This window comes from Meleagris gallopavo, chromosome 17 (assembly GCF_000146605.3).
Source record: "Meleagris gallopavo isolate NT-WF06-2002-E0010 breed Aviagen turkey brand Nicholas breeding stock chromosome 17, Turkey_5.1, whole genome shotgun sequence".
Taxonomy (NCBI): Eukaryota; Metazoa; Chordata; class Aves; order Galliformes; family Phasianidae; genus Meleagris; species Meleagris gallopavo.
Window position 1 is genome coordinate 805,624 of NC_015027.2, and position 17,873 is coordinate 823,496.

The window sequence follows — 17,873 nt, forward strand, 5'->3', positions numbered from 1 at the left end:
TTCGGAATGGCGTGCGCGTGCCTGGGCAGCTCGGGGCACAGGCGGGGTGCGTGGTTTGCGTGGCCGCGTTTCGGGCTGCGCTTTGCAAGCCCTTTTTCTGCGGCAAACGCTGGAGGGCGAGCGGCTCTGCTGATCTCCAGTACGTAGCAGCGGCCAGAGAGGCAGATGTACGCGGGGCGCGTCCCGGGGCTGCTGGGGCTGTGAATTTATCGGCTTTCTGGCAGTAAAAGGAAGCGAAGGGCGCTGTGCGCTGAGGGGACGGGCCGTGCTGGTGCGTGCAGATGCGGATGTGGTGGCCGTGCGGAGGAAGGACAGCCGGGAGGAACCGGGCGGCTTCTGCTTCCCCGCTTCTCTGAGCCGGGAGCCGCCGCCCTGCAGCTGGCAGCTCGGTGACGCGGTGCTGGGAGCGGGAGCAGGGCGTTCAGGGCCTGGCTGGGCCGGGGGCATCATCAGGTTCCCAGCACAGCCTTCCTCATTTCCAGGCTTAGCTCCAGAAATAGAGTGGGGGCCATTCTTCAAATTTTCTGTGGTCCAGTGCTGTTTTATTTTAGCACTTTGGGATGCACTCAGCAGGCCTCATTTATCTCCAGGATAAATGGTAAAATTGCGTGATGTCTGCTTGCTCTGAATAGCACAGCCGTAAAGGAGATGAGGAAAGACTTATGAGAGAGGTCTCCATCACTCCTACCTGCCTCTCTCCGTGGCTGTAGGACAGCAAATACCTCGGTAAGGGGATCTCTGCCCTAGGCAGGATCAGGGCTCAAACCTGCCAGTTCCTTGACTTGAACCGACAGGGAGAGCGTGGTCTGCCAGGAGCTGAGCGCCTGCCTGGGTGATGGAGGATGCAGGGACGCAGTGTGTTGCTGCAGTGTGCTGAAGGAGGGTGCAGACGTGTTTTGCTTGGCGTGGGAAGTTTCTGTTTACAGCAAGGTCCCAAACGTCAGCAGTATCTTTTGGTGGGCTCTGCTGTGCTGCATGCAGTGCGTCCCCAGGCACGGGAGAAAGGCAGCACAAGGAGGGCTGCCGGCAGCACAGCCCCACACACCAGAGTGCTGCCGGCCCTACCCAGAAAGCCAGCAACCCAGGAGGCCCCCTGCATTCTTCCACCGGCCCTCCCTGTGCTCCCATCGGTGCTCTCCATCCTGTGCAGGTGGCTCTGCAGACAGCATCCATGTTGTGTACTAACAAAGATTGAGCGATGTGGAGCTCTGAGCAAGGCAAGCACCAGGCTCAGGAGGTTACTGGGGCTCCTTACGTGCCGCGTTGATTTTGGCACGCCGAGATGCCTTGCAGTGGCCTGGATGGAGCATGCATTGTGTCTCAAAGCCGTCACAGATGCGTGAACTGTGGGATGCGCTGGCTGCGGTGCAGGGGCCGAGGTGTTCTTTCCCAGTGAAGGGCTGTTAAAAGAGTTGACCACTCAGCACTGTTTCTCCTGCATTTCTCACCCTTTGCTCTGTGCACATGATGGTCATTGGTTGGGTGGGGGAGACAGAGCTGGGGATGGATTTTCCCCCACAGCTCCAGCTGCCTCCTGCCGTGGGAAGGAAGCTCTACCCTTGAGCTTGTGCTCAGCGCTGCCCTGCTTTATTGCAGGGGAAATGGCCACCTGAGCCACGGGAAAAGGGCAGCATCCTGCGCCAGCTGGGATTTGCATTTATCATGAAGAATTCTGATTCTACTCAGCTATGGGGAAGTACCAGCAGAACAATAAATCCACCCTTTCTTGGTTGGGCTGAACAGAAACAAGAGATCAGGTTCAGCCAGTTACACCTGGCTGAAGTAAGCAGCGTTGCACCAGAGATCTCCGCTGTCAGCCTTTAGTCATCTAGTTGAAAAAAAAAAACAAAGAAAAGAACAGCAACACACCCCAAGCCTCCGCCGTGGTTTTATTGGTCTGTGCTCAGTGTGCTTCACGTGTAAAGTCTCTGGACAGAGCAGGCAGTTTTCCTTCCAAGGCTGCTAAAAATCAGCACGGGTCCATTCCCTGTGCCCGAACAAGAGCTTGGCTGTGTGAGAGCCATAAGGGGGAAGCAGGCGGGGTGCTTGTGCTGCTGAGCACTGCTGATCCTTGCACTGGGAGGTTGGGCTGTTACCTGTGTGCTTTGGTGGTGGCTGCGGTTATGTTTTGTTGGGCCACAAGGCAGTCAGAATGCAGCCCTGGTAGTGTTGGAAGCTGGGACAGAAGGGGGCTGTTGTACCTCAGTCTTGCTGTTACGCTTCTTCTCCTGCCCTGCTCAGCTCATGCTTGCCTTTCACTGAGCCTTTAGGGTGGCTGTGCAGTGTCTCCCAGGTGCCTGCCATCACTCATCCCAGGGTCTCACCACTGCTCACTGCTCTGGAGTGCCAACCCCTTAAAACTGTCAGCAGCTTCTATTTGTCCCCATTTCTCCCTAGGTTCATTTGCTCCATTCCTTCTGGCCTTTCTGGGCTGTGAGTCTGGCTTCAAAAATATGCAAGAAAGGAAGAGTTTGTCAGGGTCTGTGTTGCTCCTCGTGTGCCTTCAGTGCCCTTGTGCAAAGCACACTGTGTCTGTGGGGTGGCTGCAGCTTTTATGTGGTCAGGGAGCAGGGACTGCGGGGCAAGAACTCATCCTCTGGCAATACCATATGTAATACCCTCCCCAAAGGCACCTTGCCAGTGTACTGAATAATTTTGCATCACCTCACTTCCTGTGCTCCTTGAGCTTCCATCTCCTCAGGAATAACACTGGAGATTGTTCAGATTACCTCTTACTCGGGCAGGAGTGGCTGTGACAGAGCAACAAATAAGCCCCTCTCAGCTCAAGCAGAAGCCAAACCACCATGCCTTCGGCTGCCCAGAAGCCCAGGGGCGCTAATCACAGAGTCCAGTGTGGGCTGCACAGCTCTCAGTGGGGAGAGATGCACAAATCATACAATCAGAGAATCTTTCAGGTTGGAAAAGACCTCAAGGATCATCAGGTCCAACTGACAACCCATCCCCACCATGCTTAATAAACTGTGTCCTTAAGTGCCACATCTCCGTGTTTCTTGAATGCCTCCAGGGACGGTGAGTCCACCGCTTCCCTGGGAGGTGGCCGTGACCTGGGAGAGGTCCTGAGTCTTGAGGATGTGTGTGCCATGCCTCACACCGCTGCCAAGGCAGGGACCCGCCTCTCCTCCTCCCCTTGGCTCTATCTCGGGGCTTTTCAGCTCTTCTGAATCCAACTTGAGAAGGAGTGGTGGCACACCCTGACCTGCTTCTGTCCGCCTCTGCCCTGCAGGACCATGAGAAGCAGTACGTGGGCTTTGCCACTCTGCCGAACCAGGTCCACCGGAAATCTGTGAAGAAGGGTTTCGACTTCACCCTGATGGTTGCAGGTGAGGCTGCCCATGGTGGGTGCACAGAGTGGGCGCTGAGCGTGGCTCCTCCCCCAGTGGGGTTGGTTTGGGTGGTGAAGGTAGGGCCAGATGGGGACTGAGGGAGAGAGAGGAAGAGAAGGGAGGATGGAGGAACTGTAAGAGCACATTTATACAAGGATTGAGACATCTTGCAGCAAAGTCCTCCCACTGCTGGAAAAATGTAATGCCCATAAACAGCTCTTGACAGCTCATATCTCTCACTTCCTCTGCCTCTGAGCCTTGCTCAGAATTTTATTTGTAAGTCAATTAGTGGGTCACGTTGCTTCCTTTTCCCTCCTTCCCTTTGCACTTTGTCAATTAGGAGAGTCGGGTCTGGGCAAATCCACGCTCGTGAATAGCCTGTTCCTGACAGATCTGTACAAAGACAGAAAGCTCCTCAATGCAGAGGGTAAGTCGGGGACAGAGGGGGGGAGGTAAACAGGTCCTTGTATCCACAGGTCTACCCTGTCCTTGGGCCTGGCTCCTTGCTTCAACAGCAGCTACAGGCATGGCCTGATCACAGCCCTGGCCGTGTTGCTGTGATCTCCTTTGCTGGCTGTCAAGGCACTACTAGTGTTTCAGCAAAAATGGTTTGGCTGTAGGGTTCTTCAATTCCATGAAGGCAAGATAAGGCTGCAGAGCAGTACTAGCCCTTTGGGATGAGATGCTGAGTTTTGTCTTTTGTTCTTGGGTTGGAGTGCAGCAGAGATTCCCTTTTCCAAGTGATTGGACAAAATGTTTGGAACAGCTGGGCTGCAAGCAATATGACAGTTTTTGTGTCTTGTCAGAGGTCTGCCTGCCGCCAGCCTCCCCTACTACACCTTCCCTGAGGCTCCTTGGAGTCTCAGGGTCTTTTTGAAACTCCTGTTACTCCCTGTGCTCAGTGATAAGGGGAGCCAGCCTGTTGTGGGTGTGAGTTGGGATCCCCACCGTTATTGCAGGGCTTTAACTCTTGTGTTCCTGTTCAAAGAGAGAATCAACCAGACAGTGGAGATTGTCAAACACACAGTGGACATTGAGGAGAAGGGTGTCAAGCTGAAGCTGACCATAGTGGACACACCAGGCTTTGGAGATGCCGTTAATAACACTGAATGGTGAGCAGGCTGCAACTTGACCGCATCTGTTTTCTGTGGATGCTTCACTGAAAGGGGCTCTGACAGTGGGGATGGGATGATGCATCATAGTCCCTAGGGACAGCATGCTGTTGCATACATGGTTTGGTTTTGATCGAATTGTCTTTCTCAGCTGGAAGCCCATCACTGACTACATCGACCAGCAGTTTGAGCAGTACTTCCGTGATGAGAGCGGCCTGAACCGAAAGAACATCCAGGACAACCGAGTGCATTGCTGTCTCTACTTCATCTCGCCCTTTGGCCACGGGTGAGAGCCTGCTCCAGGGATGGGGCATGATTCAGGCTGGAGGGAAGACCTTTGGACCCCTGGGTTGCCCTTCAGGTGCTCATTTGCTGTCTGGGTGTTGATGCAGATGGAGAACCACCCCGCTGCTGCCCCTTGACAAGCATAGCTTCCTTCCTCCTCTCTGACAGGACAGACTGCCCATAAGCAGGCAGAGCTGATCTCCCTCAGGTCTGCAGTCTGGTTTTGAAATCAGGAGAAATAATGCCACACAATATCTTTCTATCTACCTGAGCCTGAACAAGGGGTAGGAAAGAGAATTTTAAGTTGCCTTCAATTCCTGCCAGGCCTTGTTGGCTTGTGTGCCAGCCTAGTCCAGAACAGCTGCAGGGGACGTGCTGGCTGCCTTCGACAGAGGACAGCTGGTGGGAGGCCAGGGCTGTGACCTGGGCAATATTTAGTCTCTAAGGGGAATACTCAGCCTCTGTCTGCACGACAAGTGTCAGTATCTGAAGTCTGAGACAGCTTTCCTGCAAATGCAGCCCTAGCTGAGGGCTGCTCCACACTCTTGTGACAGTACGGTCCTTTTCCCCTCTTTTTGGGGATGGTGGGTGAAGTGGAAGAGGCTGGAGGGGGGAGCTGCTCATCGTGTCCTTGCCAATCATGTCCCTCCTCATCCCTGTTGCAGGCTGAGGCCTGTGGATGTCGAGTTCATGAAGGCTCTTCATGAGAAGGTTAACATTGTACCCCTGATTGCCAAAGCTGACTGCCTGATCCCCTCAGAGATCCGGAAGCTAAAAGAAAGGGTGAGACGCGCTTCTTCCACAGCGGTATATCTGATGTGGTGGCAGGGATGTGCTGAGGAAGGAGAGCAGTAAATGTGTAAAGATAGATAGTGTGTGTGTGTGTGTGTGTGTGTGTACATATATATATATATATATATATAGTATCTGCAGATCAAATTGCAGCATGTGAAACGTGAGAAGGGAAGTGGTGTCTCCAGAGAGCCCAGCTCTACAGAAAGCATCAAATCCCTTCCCCATCTGTAGGCAACAGCAAATCCATGATATTAAACCCATCATTTCTGTATTGTTCAGTGGGCATCTTTTTGTTCTTGTTTTGCATGGACTCAGATCCGGGAAGAGATTGACAAATTTGGCATTAAAGTGTACCAGTTTCCTGAGTGCGACTCTGATGAAGATGAGGAGTTCAAGCAGCAAGATAGAGAGTTGAAGGTAAGGAACCAGTTCAGTCAGAGACTGGGAAGTCTGGCTCTTGGGTATGCTGGTTGCTCTGGAAGGATCCAGAGCTGTCCTTTGTGTGCCAAAGTCCTGGGCGGTGATGCTGGTACCCCAGAGGCAGCCTGTATTGGTTCACATGGTAGATAGACTGGAGAAGGGAGCTGATGTCCTTGCTGGTGCCATGAAGTGTGGCATAAAGACACGGGACTTCAGGTGTCCCACGAGGTGGCATCAGTCTCTCCCTGGTGTTCCTTGGGTGTATATTTGAGAATAAGGTTGAGTTGTATGGCATGAGAAGGTCAGGCTGGGAATCGAGCCACCTGCAGATCCCAATGCCTGAGGCTTTTCACTGTCATTGTGTTGTGGTGTCCCATGCGTGTGTGGATGTCACTGTGTCTTTCCCTTCCTCCTCCTGTTCTCTGCCTGAGCTTGGCCCTTGGAGGAGGAATCTGTTGACAGCCACAAGCTCAGTGTCACCTCCCTTTCCAGGAGAGTGCTCCTTTTGCTGTCATTGGCAGCAACACAGTGGTGGAAGCTAAAGGCCAGCGAGTCCGTGGACGGCTGTACCCATGGGGCATTGTGGAAGGTAAGTGCAGTGCCTGGAAGCTGGCACTGTGACACTGGGGCAGGGAGGCATGGGGAAGGACACAGGTGGGCTTGTAGAGCAGAAACTGCAGTGAGGAATTCACTTCTGCTTGGCCTTGACTGACTGTACTGCCTCTGGCTCATAGGAGGGTACAAAGTAGGGTAGAGTAGGTGCTGTGACCTGCCTGGTGTGTTGAGCACACAGCAATCACCATGCCTCCAAAGCTGTGTGCACTGTTACAACACATGTCCTGGGAGGAGCCTGGCTGTGGTGCCTCTGATGGGGGGACTGGAGCACTGTGTGTAGGTCCTTTCAAGCAGCAGTGAGTCCCGGAGGGAGGACTGGAGGCTGTACTGCCACGTAATGCATTTGTCTCTGTCTCTAACTGTGTCCTCTTCCAAAGGGAGAAATTTCACAAAGTCCCTAATAACCTTGGAATGGCTTTTGCTGCTATTGCTGACACCCCTGTGCTGGCACATTGCTCCATGGTCTTGCATCTTTCAATCCCAAAATCCTGCGTGTTTGCTTGTGGGTTGGTGCCAGCTGCTTGGGATGCCCAGCTGCTGGCTCTTTTCTCTTTCTGGCTCTGGGGTGGTCTGTACCTGTCTGAATGCTGGTAATTGGCAGAGATGAGCTTTGTCAAAGCTTCCCCCAGCCCTTCAGAGAAGTAAACAGAGATTGCCAAATCAAGCACACAGCTACCAAGTGCAGCACTTCCCCCCAGAGTCCCCAGGGCTCCCTGGAGCCTGGCCATCCTTGGTAACAGCAATCTTTCAGCTCTCCAGACTATTGCCTGCTGGTAGCTTTGCTCCTTAGGGGCTGACTCAAGTTTCCTACTGGAAACCACCCTGCCTATAGTGGCCTTACAATCAATCTGAAATTCTGAGAGAATGACCAATCTGTCTCTAGCAGTTGCTGCCCTCACTGGGGTTGTAATAATGACATCCTATGTATCTGGGAGCAGCATCCTCTCTCAAGGCTCTACTATATGTGTTTAATTAATCCTCTTACCCAGAAAAAGTCCTGGGAACACAATGACCTCAGCAGCCTGGCCTCAAGGCTGACAGGCACAGAGCATCACCGAGGCCTGTGCCAAGGCTAGGGGAGAGTCTTTGGCACAGGGAGTGGGGGAGGGGGGCAGGATGGGGAAAGGGTCCTGGGTAAATTTTATTTCAGGCCTGGGTTCTGGGAGGTGAGAAGGGACTCCCTGAATGGAGCTGGTGAGGTGTGACGTCCAGGTGCTCACCTGTTCTTGCTTCTGTAGTGGAAAATCAGGCACACTGTGACTTTGTGAAGCTGCGGAATATGCTGATCCGGACACACATGCATGACCTGAAGGATGTCACTTGTGATGTCCACTATGAGAACTACCGAGCTCAGTGCATCCAGCAAATGACCAGGTGGGTCCCTACCACTTTGCTTAGGAGTGGCAGAGTTATCCTGCTCTCTGTGGAGCTGGGGCTACTCTCAGAGCTTGTATCGGAAATGGCACTGGAAAGTAAAATAGCAAATCCAAGCTTGTCTCCCACAGCCTGAAACTACAGCAGGGATGTTGCTGAGAATCCTTGTTCCTGTTCAGTGAGTTCTGCATGGGTGTTGGGAAATAGGCCTGGAGAAAAATGCTCTTTAGAAGAGTTGTTCCTATCGCTGGCTGAAATTCATCCAGCCTAATGAAACGTGGGCTAAACTGTCTCCCTGGTGGAGATGATAACTGTGTGTGCTGCCAAAGAGGAAGGTATTTTCCAACTGCGGTTCCATCCAGAAGACAGTGTGACCCTTGGGATGCTGCTGTTTCTCAGACAACAGAGCCCAAGCAATTAGCAAGTGCCTTACACATCTCCAAAGATTTCTTTGCTTTTGACTTGCTTTGCATTTCATTCTCTCTGATTTTAATCATGGAGATCAGAAAACACTCATGGGCTTTTCATTAGAAAGACTGAAATACTGGTGACAAGTTTTAAGTGGATTTGGGCTCTGTTGTAAATCATTCCTTTCACTTGCTACCTGAAATGGCTGGGTGACTCTGTGCTGCATGGCAGAGTGGAAATAGCTGCACCTCAGCAGGGAGCACCCCGTGTTTGTGCAGATGTGCAGTTGGCATGCTCTGTTCCCACACAGTGTGTCCCTGTGCTTTTGCATCACAGAGTAGCCTTTTTCAACAGCGATAATATGGAGTCCCAAAATAAGTATCTGAAATGCTAGAGGTCTGTGAGAAGTGTCTCAGTTGCTATTTAGACAGACTACGTATCTATTAAAAGAACAGTGTGATAAAAAAGCAGTAGCTTAGCTAAAGAGATGCTTGCAGTTTTGATGCTATTCTCACGCAGTGGCCGGTCCCTTACCAGTGAAGTCTTGGAAAAACACTGTGGCCATTTCTGTCCGTGGGATAAGGTTTCCTAAGGGAAACTTTGGAGGGGGATGTACCGAACTCCAGGGCTGGAATTGATTCAGTAAGGAGCAAACAGCGACTCCAAGCGGTGAAAGCCCGGAAGTGCTAATTTGAGCTTCCAGTTTTTCTGCAAAGGGCTCCTCTGACTTTCAGGAGTCATCTTCCTTTTTTTTCCCCTGTGTATGTGTTTTTCCTCAGTGTTAGCCTGGACTGAGTTTTCTCTGGCAGTTACCCACAAACTTCTATTTTGAGAACTTTTGTTGGCTGTACTCTCATTTTGCACCTGAATGCACCCTACCCATCTTTGCTGGATTCCCCCACAGGCTCTGTGCGTGGCTGGCTGCATGCTGCCACGTCAGCCTTCAGGAGTGACAGCCATCAGGTGCTGACATAAAGCCAGCCAGCCTGAGCCATAACTGACTGCATTTTGTCCCTCTCTGTCTCTAGCAAACTGACTCAGGACAATAGGATAGAAAGCCCCATTCCTATTCTGCCTCTCCCAACACCAGACACTGAGACGGAGAAACTGATCAAGATGAAGGATGAGGAGGTGAGAACCATTTCTGCCTGGGCCTTGTTAGTGCTGGAATCTAACATGTTTCTCCAGGATTGCCCCACAGAGGCTCTCCTGGGGCTTCCCACTCCTGCCTCCCACCACCATGGGCTCCTGGTTGACTCTCTTCTCTGTCTCATGCAGCTGCGGCGGATGCAAGAGATGCTGCAGAAGATGCAGCAGCAGATGCAGGATCAGTGAGATGCAGGTACTTGGAGGGCAAAGGGAACCCCCAGCGACCATCTGAGGCCTGCCAAGAGCTGTGGATGTTTGAAAAGAGGTTTCCCATTGTATAGAGACTTGTGGGCAAGAGCTGCATTCGCATCCTCTAATTTATTAGCAGCAAGGCTGGCTTTGCAGCCAGCTGGTTTGTGGAGAAGGCTGTTCACCTAACTGTTTACTGATGTGTATTTCTTTTTTTAATAATTCTCTTTCTTTTTTTTCCTCTTTTATTTTATTTTTTATTTTTTTTAAGGGAAAATAGACAAGGGAGTCTATAAGGCATCCTAAAAAAAGGAAAGAAAGAAAAAGAAGAAACAGATTTCCCTTTGCCATGTACTAACCTCTTGTTCGGGAATGCTTTAGTATTTAAAGTCCTGGTTTCTCTGGTGTACGAACTTGAAGAATATCTGTGTCAATGCACGTAAATGTTTACTCCTGACTGAGGTGCTGTGCTCCTTCCCCTGTTCCCCTTGTCTGGGGCCAGCACAGTTGTTGTCAAGGCAGCCATTCCCTCCTGGGAGTTCAAGCTGTGCTGCCCAGAGTGCAGGGCTGGGGGGTCCTGTGTGCACTGACCTGCTCAGGGGTCCTGCTGGTTGTCTGCCCAGGTTATCTTGTTTGGCTTTATTCCAATTGATTGATTAGATTTGTTATTCCTACCAAGAAACTCCAGATCTTTGCACTGAGTGGCAGGGAACCGAGTCTCTCAAGCTTTGTTAAAAAGAAACAGCTTCCACTGCCTTCAGTTGTGTCCTTCTGGCAGAGAGCATAAGCTGTTGAGGACTGCCTGTGAAAAGGAGAGATGATGGGAGTGAACACCTGCCCAGCCTGCCTGCCCTGCTCAGCCTACTGCAGGCTGGGGGGCTGAGAGGAGCACTGTAGCTGGAAGCACAGCGCCCTGCAGTAGCTGGGTGAGGGTTTCTCATGGCCTGGCTCTGATTGTCCAGCTGTTCAATCTCCAGTGCCTGCACTGAGGAGCACCGCAGCAGCTGCAGTTCCTGGCTGGGCTGCTTTGGAGAGAGAGAAACACTCAGGGCTGAAAGCCCGGTAGCAGCCCACATTTCTGTCTGAGCTTCTCCTAAGGAAAGGGGCAGTTTCTAATGCCTGTACCAGAGATCTGCCAGATCTCTGCCAGACAGGCTGCTGCAGAGAGCAGGAGGTGGCAGGGGGGCTGTGTAGGTCAGTGTGGCAGGTGACAGGAATGTTGCTGTACGTGGCTGAGTGCAGCCCAGCAGACTTGGCACTTCCCCTTCCCTTCCCCTGGGACACAACCTTTCTCCCTCTCCCCGGCTCTTTTCTGTCTCAGTGCTGGGAGAAGCAATGGATCTGCTGGGCAGAGATAAGAGCACTCTTTGGGCAGCAGCTTCTGTCCTATTTTTGTTTCTTGCAGCATTTTTAACTCTTAGCACAGCCAGAGGAGAGCTCCAGAGTGTGATGTGCCTAACAGGGCAGGACTGACCAGCAACACTGCCACGCTCACAGGGAATCAGGGGATGCTGGAGGGGGAGGCATTTGGCTCTTACCTCCAGTCTGGGGAGTGCTACCATGGGATGGGCCCTTCTGCTCCTTTGGCTGCCAGCCCAATTTCTTGTTCCCTTTCTCCCTTTGTGTCAGTTCCCACATCTCTGGTTCTTTACAGTAGATTTCCCTGTGCACAAAGCAACAATATTGGCCAGGAATACCCAAACCCTAAATTCTGTTTATTGGTGCTGCATTTCTCTGATTCTCCCTGTTGGGCTTTAGAGCTCTGATCAGGGCTTTTCCAGGAGATGCAGAGGCAGGTTCCAGTTATTCCCTGTATGGAGCCTCTGCTCAACCAGAGCATAGGCTGTAGAGGAAGGAAAGAGATCCTGACACTGGAAGAACAGAGCAGGAGTAGAAGCCCACTGGCAGGAACGTGCAAGCTGAGTAAGAGCAGTGTCCAAGGCAAGTCCCTCCTACGCAGCCTTCTGCTGCCTTGGGGGTCAGGAAGTGGGGATAAGCTCACAGGACCAGGGGTGCAGGCAGCTCTTCTGGCTCACTGGTTTTTTCTTTCCTTCTCCTCTGTGTCAAGCTCGTAAGTGACAGTGGAAGTGCCAGCCTAGGAGAGGGAATGGGTTCAGCTTGTCTTCAGTAACATCCCCAGTACCAGATGCTTAAGGAGGAAATACAGGCTTTTTCCTGCAGTGTATTTGCCTGAGCAATGGAGTAGTCTGAGTACCTTTCTAGAGGAGCTTTCTAGAGGTTTTCTGGGGTTGGTTTGCTGCTGCTGGAAGCAGGGGGAATGCTGAGTTCTCAACTTTATCCATGCTAGTGTAACTGGAAACACTTTGCAGTACCTGTCCCCTCTCTTTTCTCACATGAATCTTGCCTGTTAGGAGGATGTTCTGTTACATATGAGCCCTGTTTAGCTAGAGATAGTGCTCTTTTAAGTAGATTAATTCCCAGGGAAAACAACAGCAACAAAACCCCAGACCTTTACTCTTTAGCATGCACATGCATTAGCGTGTGTGCTGGTGAGAGCACAGTGTACTCTGGTCACAGGCAGACAGGACTGCCTGAGTGTGCATCTGCCTTGTCCCTCTGGGTGAGGGAAGTCTCCATCAGCTCAGTGCACATGGCTCCTAGATCAAGTTAATAGTGTCAGCTGTGTTCTCTACAGCACTGAACTCTTCAGCTACCAGCTGGCAAAGGTGGTTTGAGCTGCTCTTATTCAAAACACATAGGAGTGAGGCACTACAGACACAGCTTCCACAGATGGGCAGAGGTACTGAAATCCATGTCCTGTATAGAAGGTTCCCTGCCCGGAGCATCAGAGTTGGGGGGCTGCCTGGAAGTGGATTAGATTGACTTTGGAGGGCATCAAGGTCCTGGACTGGCTTAGAAGGTGACACCCATTTATTAAATGAGGGCTGCTTTGTACTGTTGCGCTGAGCTACACAATAAGCTGAGAAGATAGACCAGAACAAGTGCAGCTCAGTCATTTGATTTTGGCAGTGAGAAGTGTGGGTAGGAAGGCAGTCTAACACCTCCCCTTGCAAACAGCTTCCATAGTCTCCAATGCAACCTCTGCACCCCCAGGTACGTTCTCACACTTCTGCCAAGCTTTGCCCAGCCAAGCTGGACACAGCAGGGGCCGAGTCCTGCTCAGCAGAGCTGTCTGTCCCGGGCTGCAGCTGGGCTGGTTGGTACACACCATCCAGCCCTTCTGCCTGACTGGGGAGGGAGCCGTGGCATGAACTCCTTGTGTGCTGCTGCTGTGCCGGTCCTGCCTGTGCGGTCCTTCCTGCTGCCTCCCCGCATGCCTCCTGCTAGAGAAGGAGGGGCTCTCACTTCTTGTGCTGTGCGATGGCATTCCCTGCTCCTTCTCACAAACCCAGCTGTGCTTGCTGTAACACTGGCTTGCTTCTACCATGTGACTTCCTCACCCTTCACTCCACTCCTAAGCTCTTTGTTTCCTGTCATGTTAGGTTATTATAATATATTTTTTGTAAATTTGTTTGAACATTTTGTCATTGTGGAAAGAAAAAAAACCTTTTAAAACATATCCATTTTATTAAATGATTATTGTTATTATTAATAATGTTTACTACCTGAATTGATCAGTGAAATAAATACATTCAAAAAACCAACCTATTTTTGTTTGATTTTCAGTCTTCTTCAGCAGCATCGATGATACATTATGGACAGGAGAGACAAAAGGACTGTTTGTCCTTTTATTCCGTTCCATTGGAGCAGGCTCCAGGCAGGCACATGATTTCTGGACTGTGCTTATGTCAGAGGCTAGACAAGCTGATCCTCAAGTTCTCCTACCTTTAAGCTTCCCCTAAGAAGCTGTGTAAATTGGCAGTGTGTAGCTTGGTGGGACCCAATCCCAGCAAAGTAAGTAACCAAAGAAGTGCTGCTGTGTCCGTGCTGTGTGCATAGCCAGCCAGGCCAGGCTCTGGATTAGCTCCATGCCACACCTGGCCTGAGCAGCTGCTCGGGAGTAAAAGCAGCACTCAAGTGCATGAGGTGTGGACGTGGCTGAGCGAACTTTCTCTGTTGTAGTTGAGCTTCTACCAGGTAGAATGCAGGAAAAAGTGGGTTCATTTGTTAGCCCTGGATCCCTTTCCTACTCTGTCTGCCTGCCACAGTGAAACAACTGGAATGATCTGCTCCAACCTACTAGAAATGTCAAGGTTAATTATTTTGTTCAGAGCATCACAAATATAGTATGCCTTGGTTAGGACCAAATTCTACTTTTGTTTGCAGCCCAAACTGTCCTAATATCAGTGTTCATTCTGAGCGTTTCACATTCTGAAACTGAGCAGAAACAAGAAAGTAATTCTGGTGGTGTACAATTAATGAATATGCTGATGTTATGGTATGGCAGTGTACAATTAACAAACATACCGATGTTAAGGTATAACAGAGAGCTTGGCTGTGATGTTATTACACCAAAGCCGGAAACAGAAACGATAGGTACGCTCACCCGTAACCTGGGCTCGCAAGGGAAACTCTGGTGGAGCAGATCTCCAGAGAGATCCTTCCCCACTGGCAGCCAGCTCTTCAATGGCTCTAGGAGAGGTGCAGCCAGGCTCCAACCCCTTCCTGCAGCACAGGAGAACTGCCTTCACCTGTGCTCCCGTGGCTGACTCACTGCTGGCCTCAGGTGGTCAATCAGAGGTTCAGGCCGTGATTCAGCAGCCCCATACAGGTGGTCTTAGCCTCTAGCATAGCCAATGCTTAGAGTCTGGCCCATGGCAGAAAAATGTCTGTGAAAGTGTAAGAACCTTGACAAGACAAGATGCTGCTGAAATGTCCTGAGTATATTTTTGACGCTTGTACAAATAATTGTTCAAGTATTTATATAATGCAACTTCTGAATGAAGGATGTGGTCAGTTTTTCTCAGTAAAGCTTGCTGAGTGCTGACAGTCACTTAGCCTATCAAAAGAGCAGACCCTTGGAGCACTATCTTCCCCAGTCTGTCATCCTTCCTGTGGAGCCAGTCAGCTTTATTTTGGTGTAGACAGTGAAATGACAAGAGCTGTACGCTACCTCTAACAGTCAAGAGAGGATGGAAGCTCATGGAAGACTTTCTCCTTGGCTCAATTACCAACACCAGCAGGATCACTAGAGAACAGTTTCTTTCAGCTGATGTCCCACTGCTAATTAGGAGTAGATCTGTGTCACTGCTTGAAGAGAAACGTCAGGGACAACACACTGAGAAGTGCTAGGATCACCACTCTGCAAATATAGCCTTCATGATAAAATGGGAAACCAAAGACCATAGAGCTCAGGGACTGCACTACAATTTGGTAGCATCAGCTTCCAGGTTTAAGTGCATTTTGAATTACTACTTTTCACTTGAGACTTTGTGTTGTTTCTGTTGGAATGGTGTCCTCTTTTACCTCTTTGTTTGGTCTGCTTGGTTCTATTAGCTTGTTCCAAAGGGCCAGAGGATAAAGCAGGGCACTTGGGTGCACAGGATTCCTCAAAGGGTGCGTATGAATGCATTAGCTGACTGTTAACTGGGCACGTGCTAACAGCTGTGCTTTTTTTCTTTCATATTACCGAGAGCCAAGGGCTCCAAATTGAGGAAACATGGAGGAAGCCCTTCTCATCCACTTACAGTAGTGAGAGGCAGTCTTCACCCTGCAGATATTTTGTCTGTAGAATAAGGAAGCATCCAGGCGGTGTAGTTTGCTGCCATACTTGAATGCAGTGCACTGTTTGGCTACTTGTTACCCAGAGTGTGTGCACAGAATTGGAGTTATTGCTACTGTCAGCATCTCTGCCAGCAAAAGCATTTTTTGTGAGCCAGGCCAGCTCCTGCTTCTTGGAAGACTTGCCAAATGAAGACTCTGCTTCTGGTGGCATGCAGCAGACTTGCAGTAAGGCCTCTTGTGGGAGGTGTCCCTGGGATGAGCCCGACCTTATCTTGTGAGCCAGCTGTAAGGGGATGATCCGGGAGCTCATCTATGCAGCTACAAAAACTCCTGCACTGCCTTAAGACCTTTCTGTTGTATTTACTGTAAAGGCAGAAAGCAAGGAAGGATTGATCTACTTCGGTAAGTCAACGAAACTACCTTCTGCTCGTTATTCCTTCCCCCCTTTCATTCAGCTGACAGACTGCATGGAAAAAAAGTGCCTTGTTGCAGGCACGTGCAGTAGTCTTAAAGTTCTAGCAGTCTGTGTTCAGAGGTGGCAGGAAGCTGCAATACCTCTTTTGTATCACTGGCCCTCAGAAGGGACACAGCTCCAGGTTATGTGACTGCTGGAACAATGTCTAGTATAGAAAATTCTGGGGATTTCTTCCCTCAGAGCTCAGCACCCTGTGTTTGCTAAGGACTATTTTATCATGTCTGTTCAAAACTGGGAAGACTATTTTAAACTTGTGGTAATAGTACATTTATTTCTGAATCTTCTCTCGCAGTTTGCATGAACAAGGCTTTTGCTTACAGATGTTAAGTTTCATATTCTAGTTTACTTCCTGTCATCAGTTTTCTTGGCTACCCTAGTGATGCTTCTGCAGTAATGCTGAAAATATCAGCAACTCTTAAATGCTTCTGAAGATGAGTGGAAATTGATTTGATGGCTGCAGCTAAATCCAGCATCAATCAGCTCATAACCCCCCCAGGGCTGGAAAGACAGGCTGGTAATGAGAGACCAAGAGTTTTCACAATGCCTTTTTTAACTCTGTTCTTTTCAGATCTCTATAGTCTTACAGATCGTGGTGTCTACTTGCCTGACCTCCACCTCACTGGGGGAGTGTTTGCAGATGAAGATGAACAGTGGGATTCTCTTCTTGTCCCTCCTTGGCTTCCTCCCAGTCGTGATACCTACGTGTCCTCCACCATGCAAGTGTGCCACCAGCATTATTGACTGTATGTCAAAAGGCCTAACGGTAACAAAACTGCCAGTGGCTTTCCGGCCGTCAGCTGAAATTATCAACCTCAGTTACAACAGGCTCACCTCTATTCCCAGCGGGCTCTTTGATAATCTGAAGAGCCTCCAAACAGTGCACTTGCAGGGCAACCCTTGGGAATGCAATTGTGACATCCTCTACTTGCGCTCCTGGCTGCAGTGGCAGCAGAACCGGACCTTTTACAGGGATGTGAGATGTGCCTCCCCAGCTCACCTTCAGGGCCGGGTCATCGCTTATCTGGCAGAAGATGAGATCATCTCCACATGCCAGTACTGGTACTGCACCCTGGCTCTCTTCTCTCAACTCGTTCTCATCATCTTCCTTTTACTCCAGGCTATCTTGGTCATATTCATCATTATCTACCTGCAGAGATTTCGGAGAACGGCTGCTGAAGCCCGGAGCACCACTCGGGATCTATATCAGCATGCAGATACCTGGTCCCTACAGGAGCAATAAGAGTTGTAAGAGTGAGGGTCCCCCGCGAGCCGGGTGTTGCTGTGCCGAAGTCGTGTGGTGTACGAGACCCAGAGGGGACTATTTAGTGCAGCGTCTGACCCTGACTGCAGCCTGCAGCAGGACCTGGAGCTGATCAGACTTGTTCTGTGTCCAGGGAGCAGATCTTATGCTTCTTAATGCTTTGAACACTTCAGCACAGTCTTCATTGCTTCACTTTTGCTGAATTGCTGAAAGCAGTTCTGTTTTTTTCAGCCTAAGGAAACCATAAACTGCAACAAGCAGAATGACCGCGGCAGCGCTGGAGCTGCAGTGCTCCATCCCTCCGTGCTGGGCTACTTCAGCCTTACTGTCCCTGCGCTCGTGGCTTTGTGTGAGGCCGGGGCAGAGGTGAGCAGTGAGCGGGATGATGGAGGAACGCATCCCGCGGTGCAGGACCGCCTCGCTAGCCCTGGCTGAGCGACAGCGGGTTTCCGCTGCCTCAGTCCTCCGTCAGCAGAGCAGAACAGAACGAGCGTTTCTTCCTGCCTGCGTATTTTGTAACCTTCTCCTAGGGCAACGTTTTTAGCCTCCTGTTGGTTTTAGTACTGACTTCAACGCGCCCCGCGTTCCTACGGAGCTCCCGGCGCCGAGCAGAGCGGGCTTGGAGCCTCCGCTGCGCTGCCCGTGCACCTGCCCGCCGCTGCTTACCGGCCTCCGATTCGTTTTTGTAGCGAAGCAAAATGGGAATAAAATAAAGGTGAATTATGCTGTAAGTGGCGTTTCTCGGCATCTCGTTTCCTCAGCTCCCTCCCGCTCGCGCCTCGCTCCAAGGCAGCTGCAGC

At 50.8% G+C, this 17,873-nt stretch overlaps 2 protein-coding genes across 2 annotated transcripts; both read left to right on the plus strand.

Annotated features, from left to right (window-relative positions):
* The first annotated feature begins 3,244 nt into the window (after window positions 1-3,244).
* SEPTIN5 (septin 5) lies at window positions 3,245-13,317 on the plus strand. The gene is made up of 10 exons (XM_031555922.1): window positions 3,245-3,341; window positions 3,685-3,771; window positions 4,333-4,456; window positions 4,608-4,742; window positions 5,407-5,524; window positions 5,852-5,953; window positions 6,449-6,545; window positions 7,810-7,945; window positions 9,382-9,484; window positions 9,632-13,317. The coding sequence occupies exons 1-10, from the start codon at window positions 3,332-3,334 to the stop codon at window positions 9,686-9,688; spliced, it is 969 nt and encodes a 322-aa protein (XP_031411782.1). The 5' UTR covers window positions 3,245-3,331; the 3' UTR covers window positions 9,689-13,317.
* Window positions 13,318-14,304: 987 nt separating this feature from the next.
* Window positions 14,305-17,804, plus strand: GP1BB (glycoprotein Ib platelet subunit beta). Its single transcript, XM_010719975.3, has 2 exons — window positions 14,305-15,739; window positions 16,381-17,804. The coding sequence occupies exon 2, from the start codon at window positions 16,450-16,452 to the stop codon at window positions 17,050-17,052; it is 603 nt and encodes a 200-aa protein (XP_010718277.1). The 5' UTR covers window positions 14,305-15,739; window positions 16,381-16,449; the 3' UTR covers window positions 17,053-17,804.
* The last annotated feature ends 69 nt before the right edge of the window (window positions 17,805-17,873 follow it).

What these genes read in the sequence shown, in the direction of transcription:
- SEPTIN5 (XM_031555922.1), top strand. An exon ending in CCCATGGGGCATTGTGGAAG is followed by an intron (nt 6,546 to 7,809) that starts GTAAGTGCAGTG and finishes TTGCTTCTGTAG; the next exon opens with TGGAAAATCAGGCACACTGT. An exon ending in TGCATCCAGCAAATGACCAG is followed by an intron (nt 7,946 to 9,381) that starts GTGGGTCCCTAC and finishes CTCTGTCTCTAG; the next exon opens with CAAACTGACTCAGGACAATA.
- GP1BB (XM_010719975.3), top strand. Translation starts at nt 16,450, where the DNA reads ATGAAGATGAACAGTGGGATTCTCTTCTTGTCCCTCCTTGGCTTCCTC.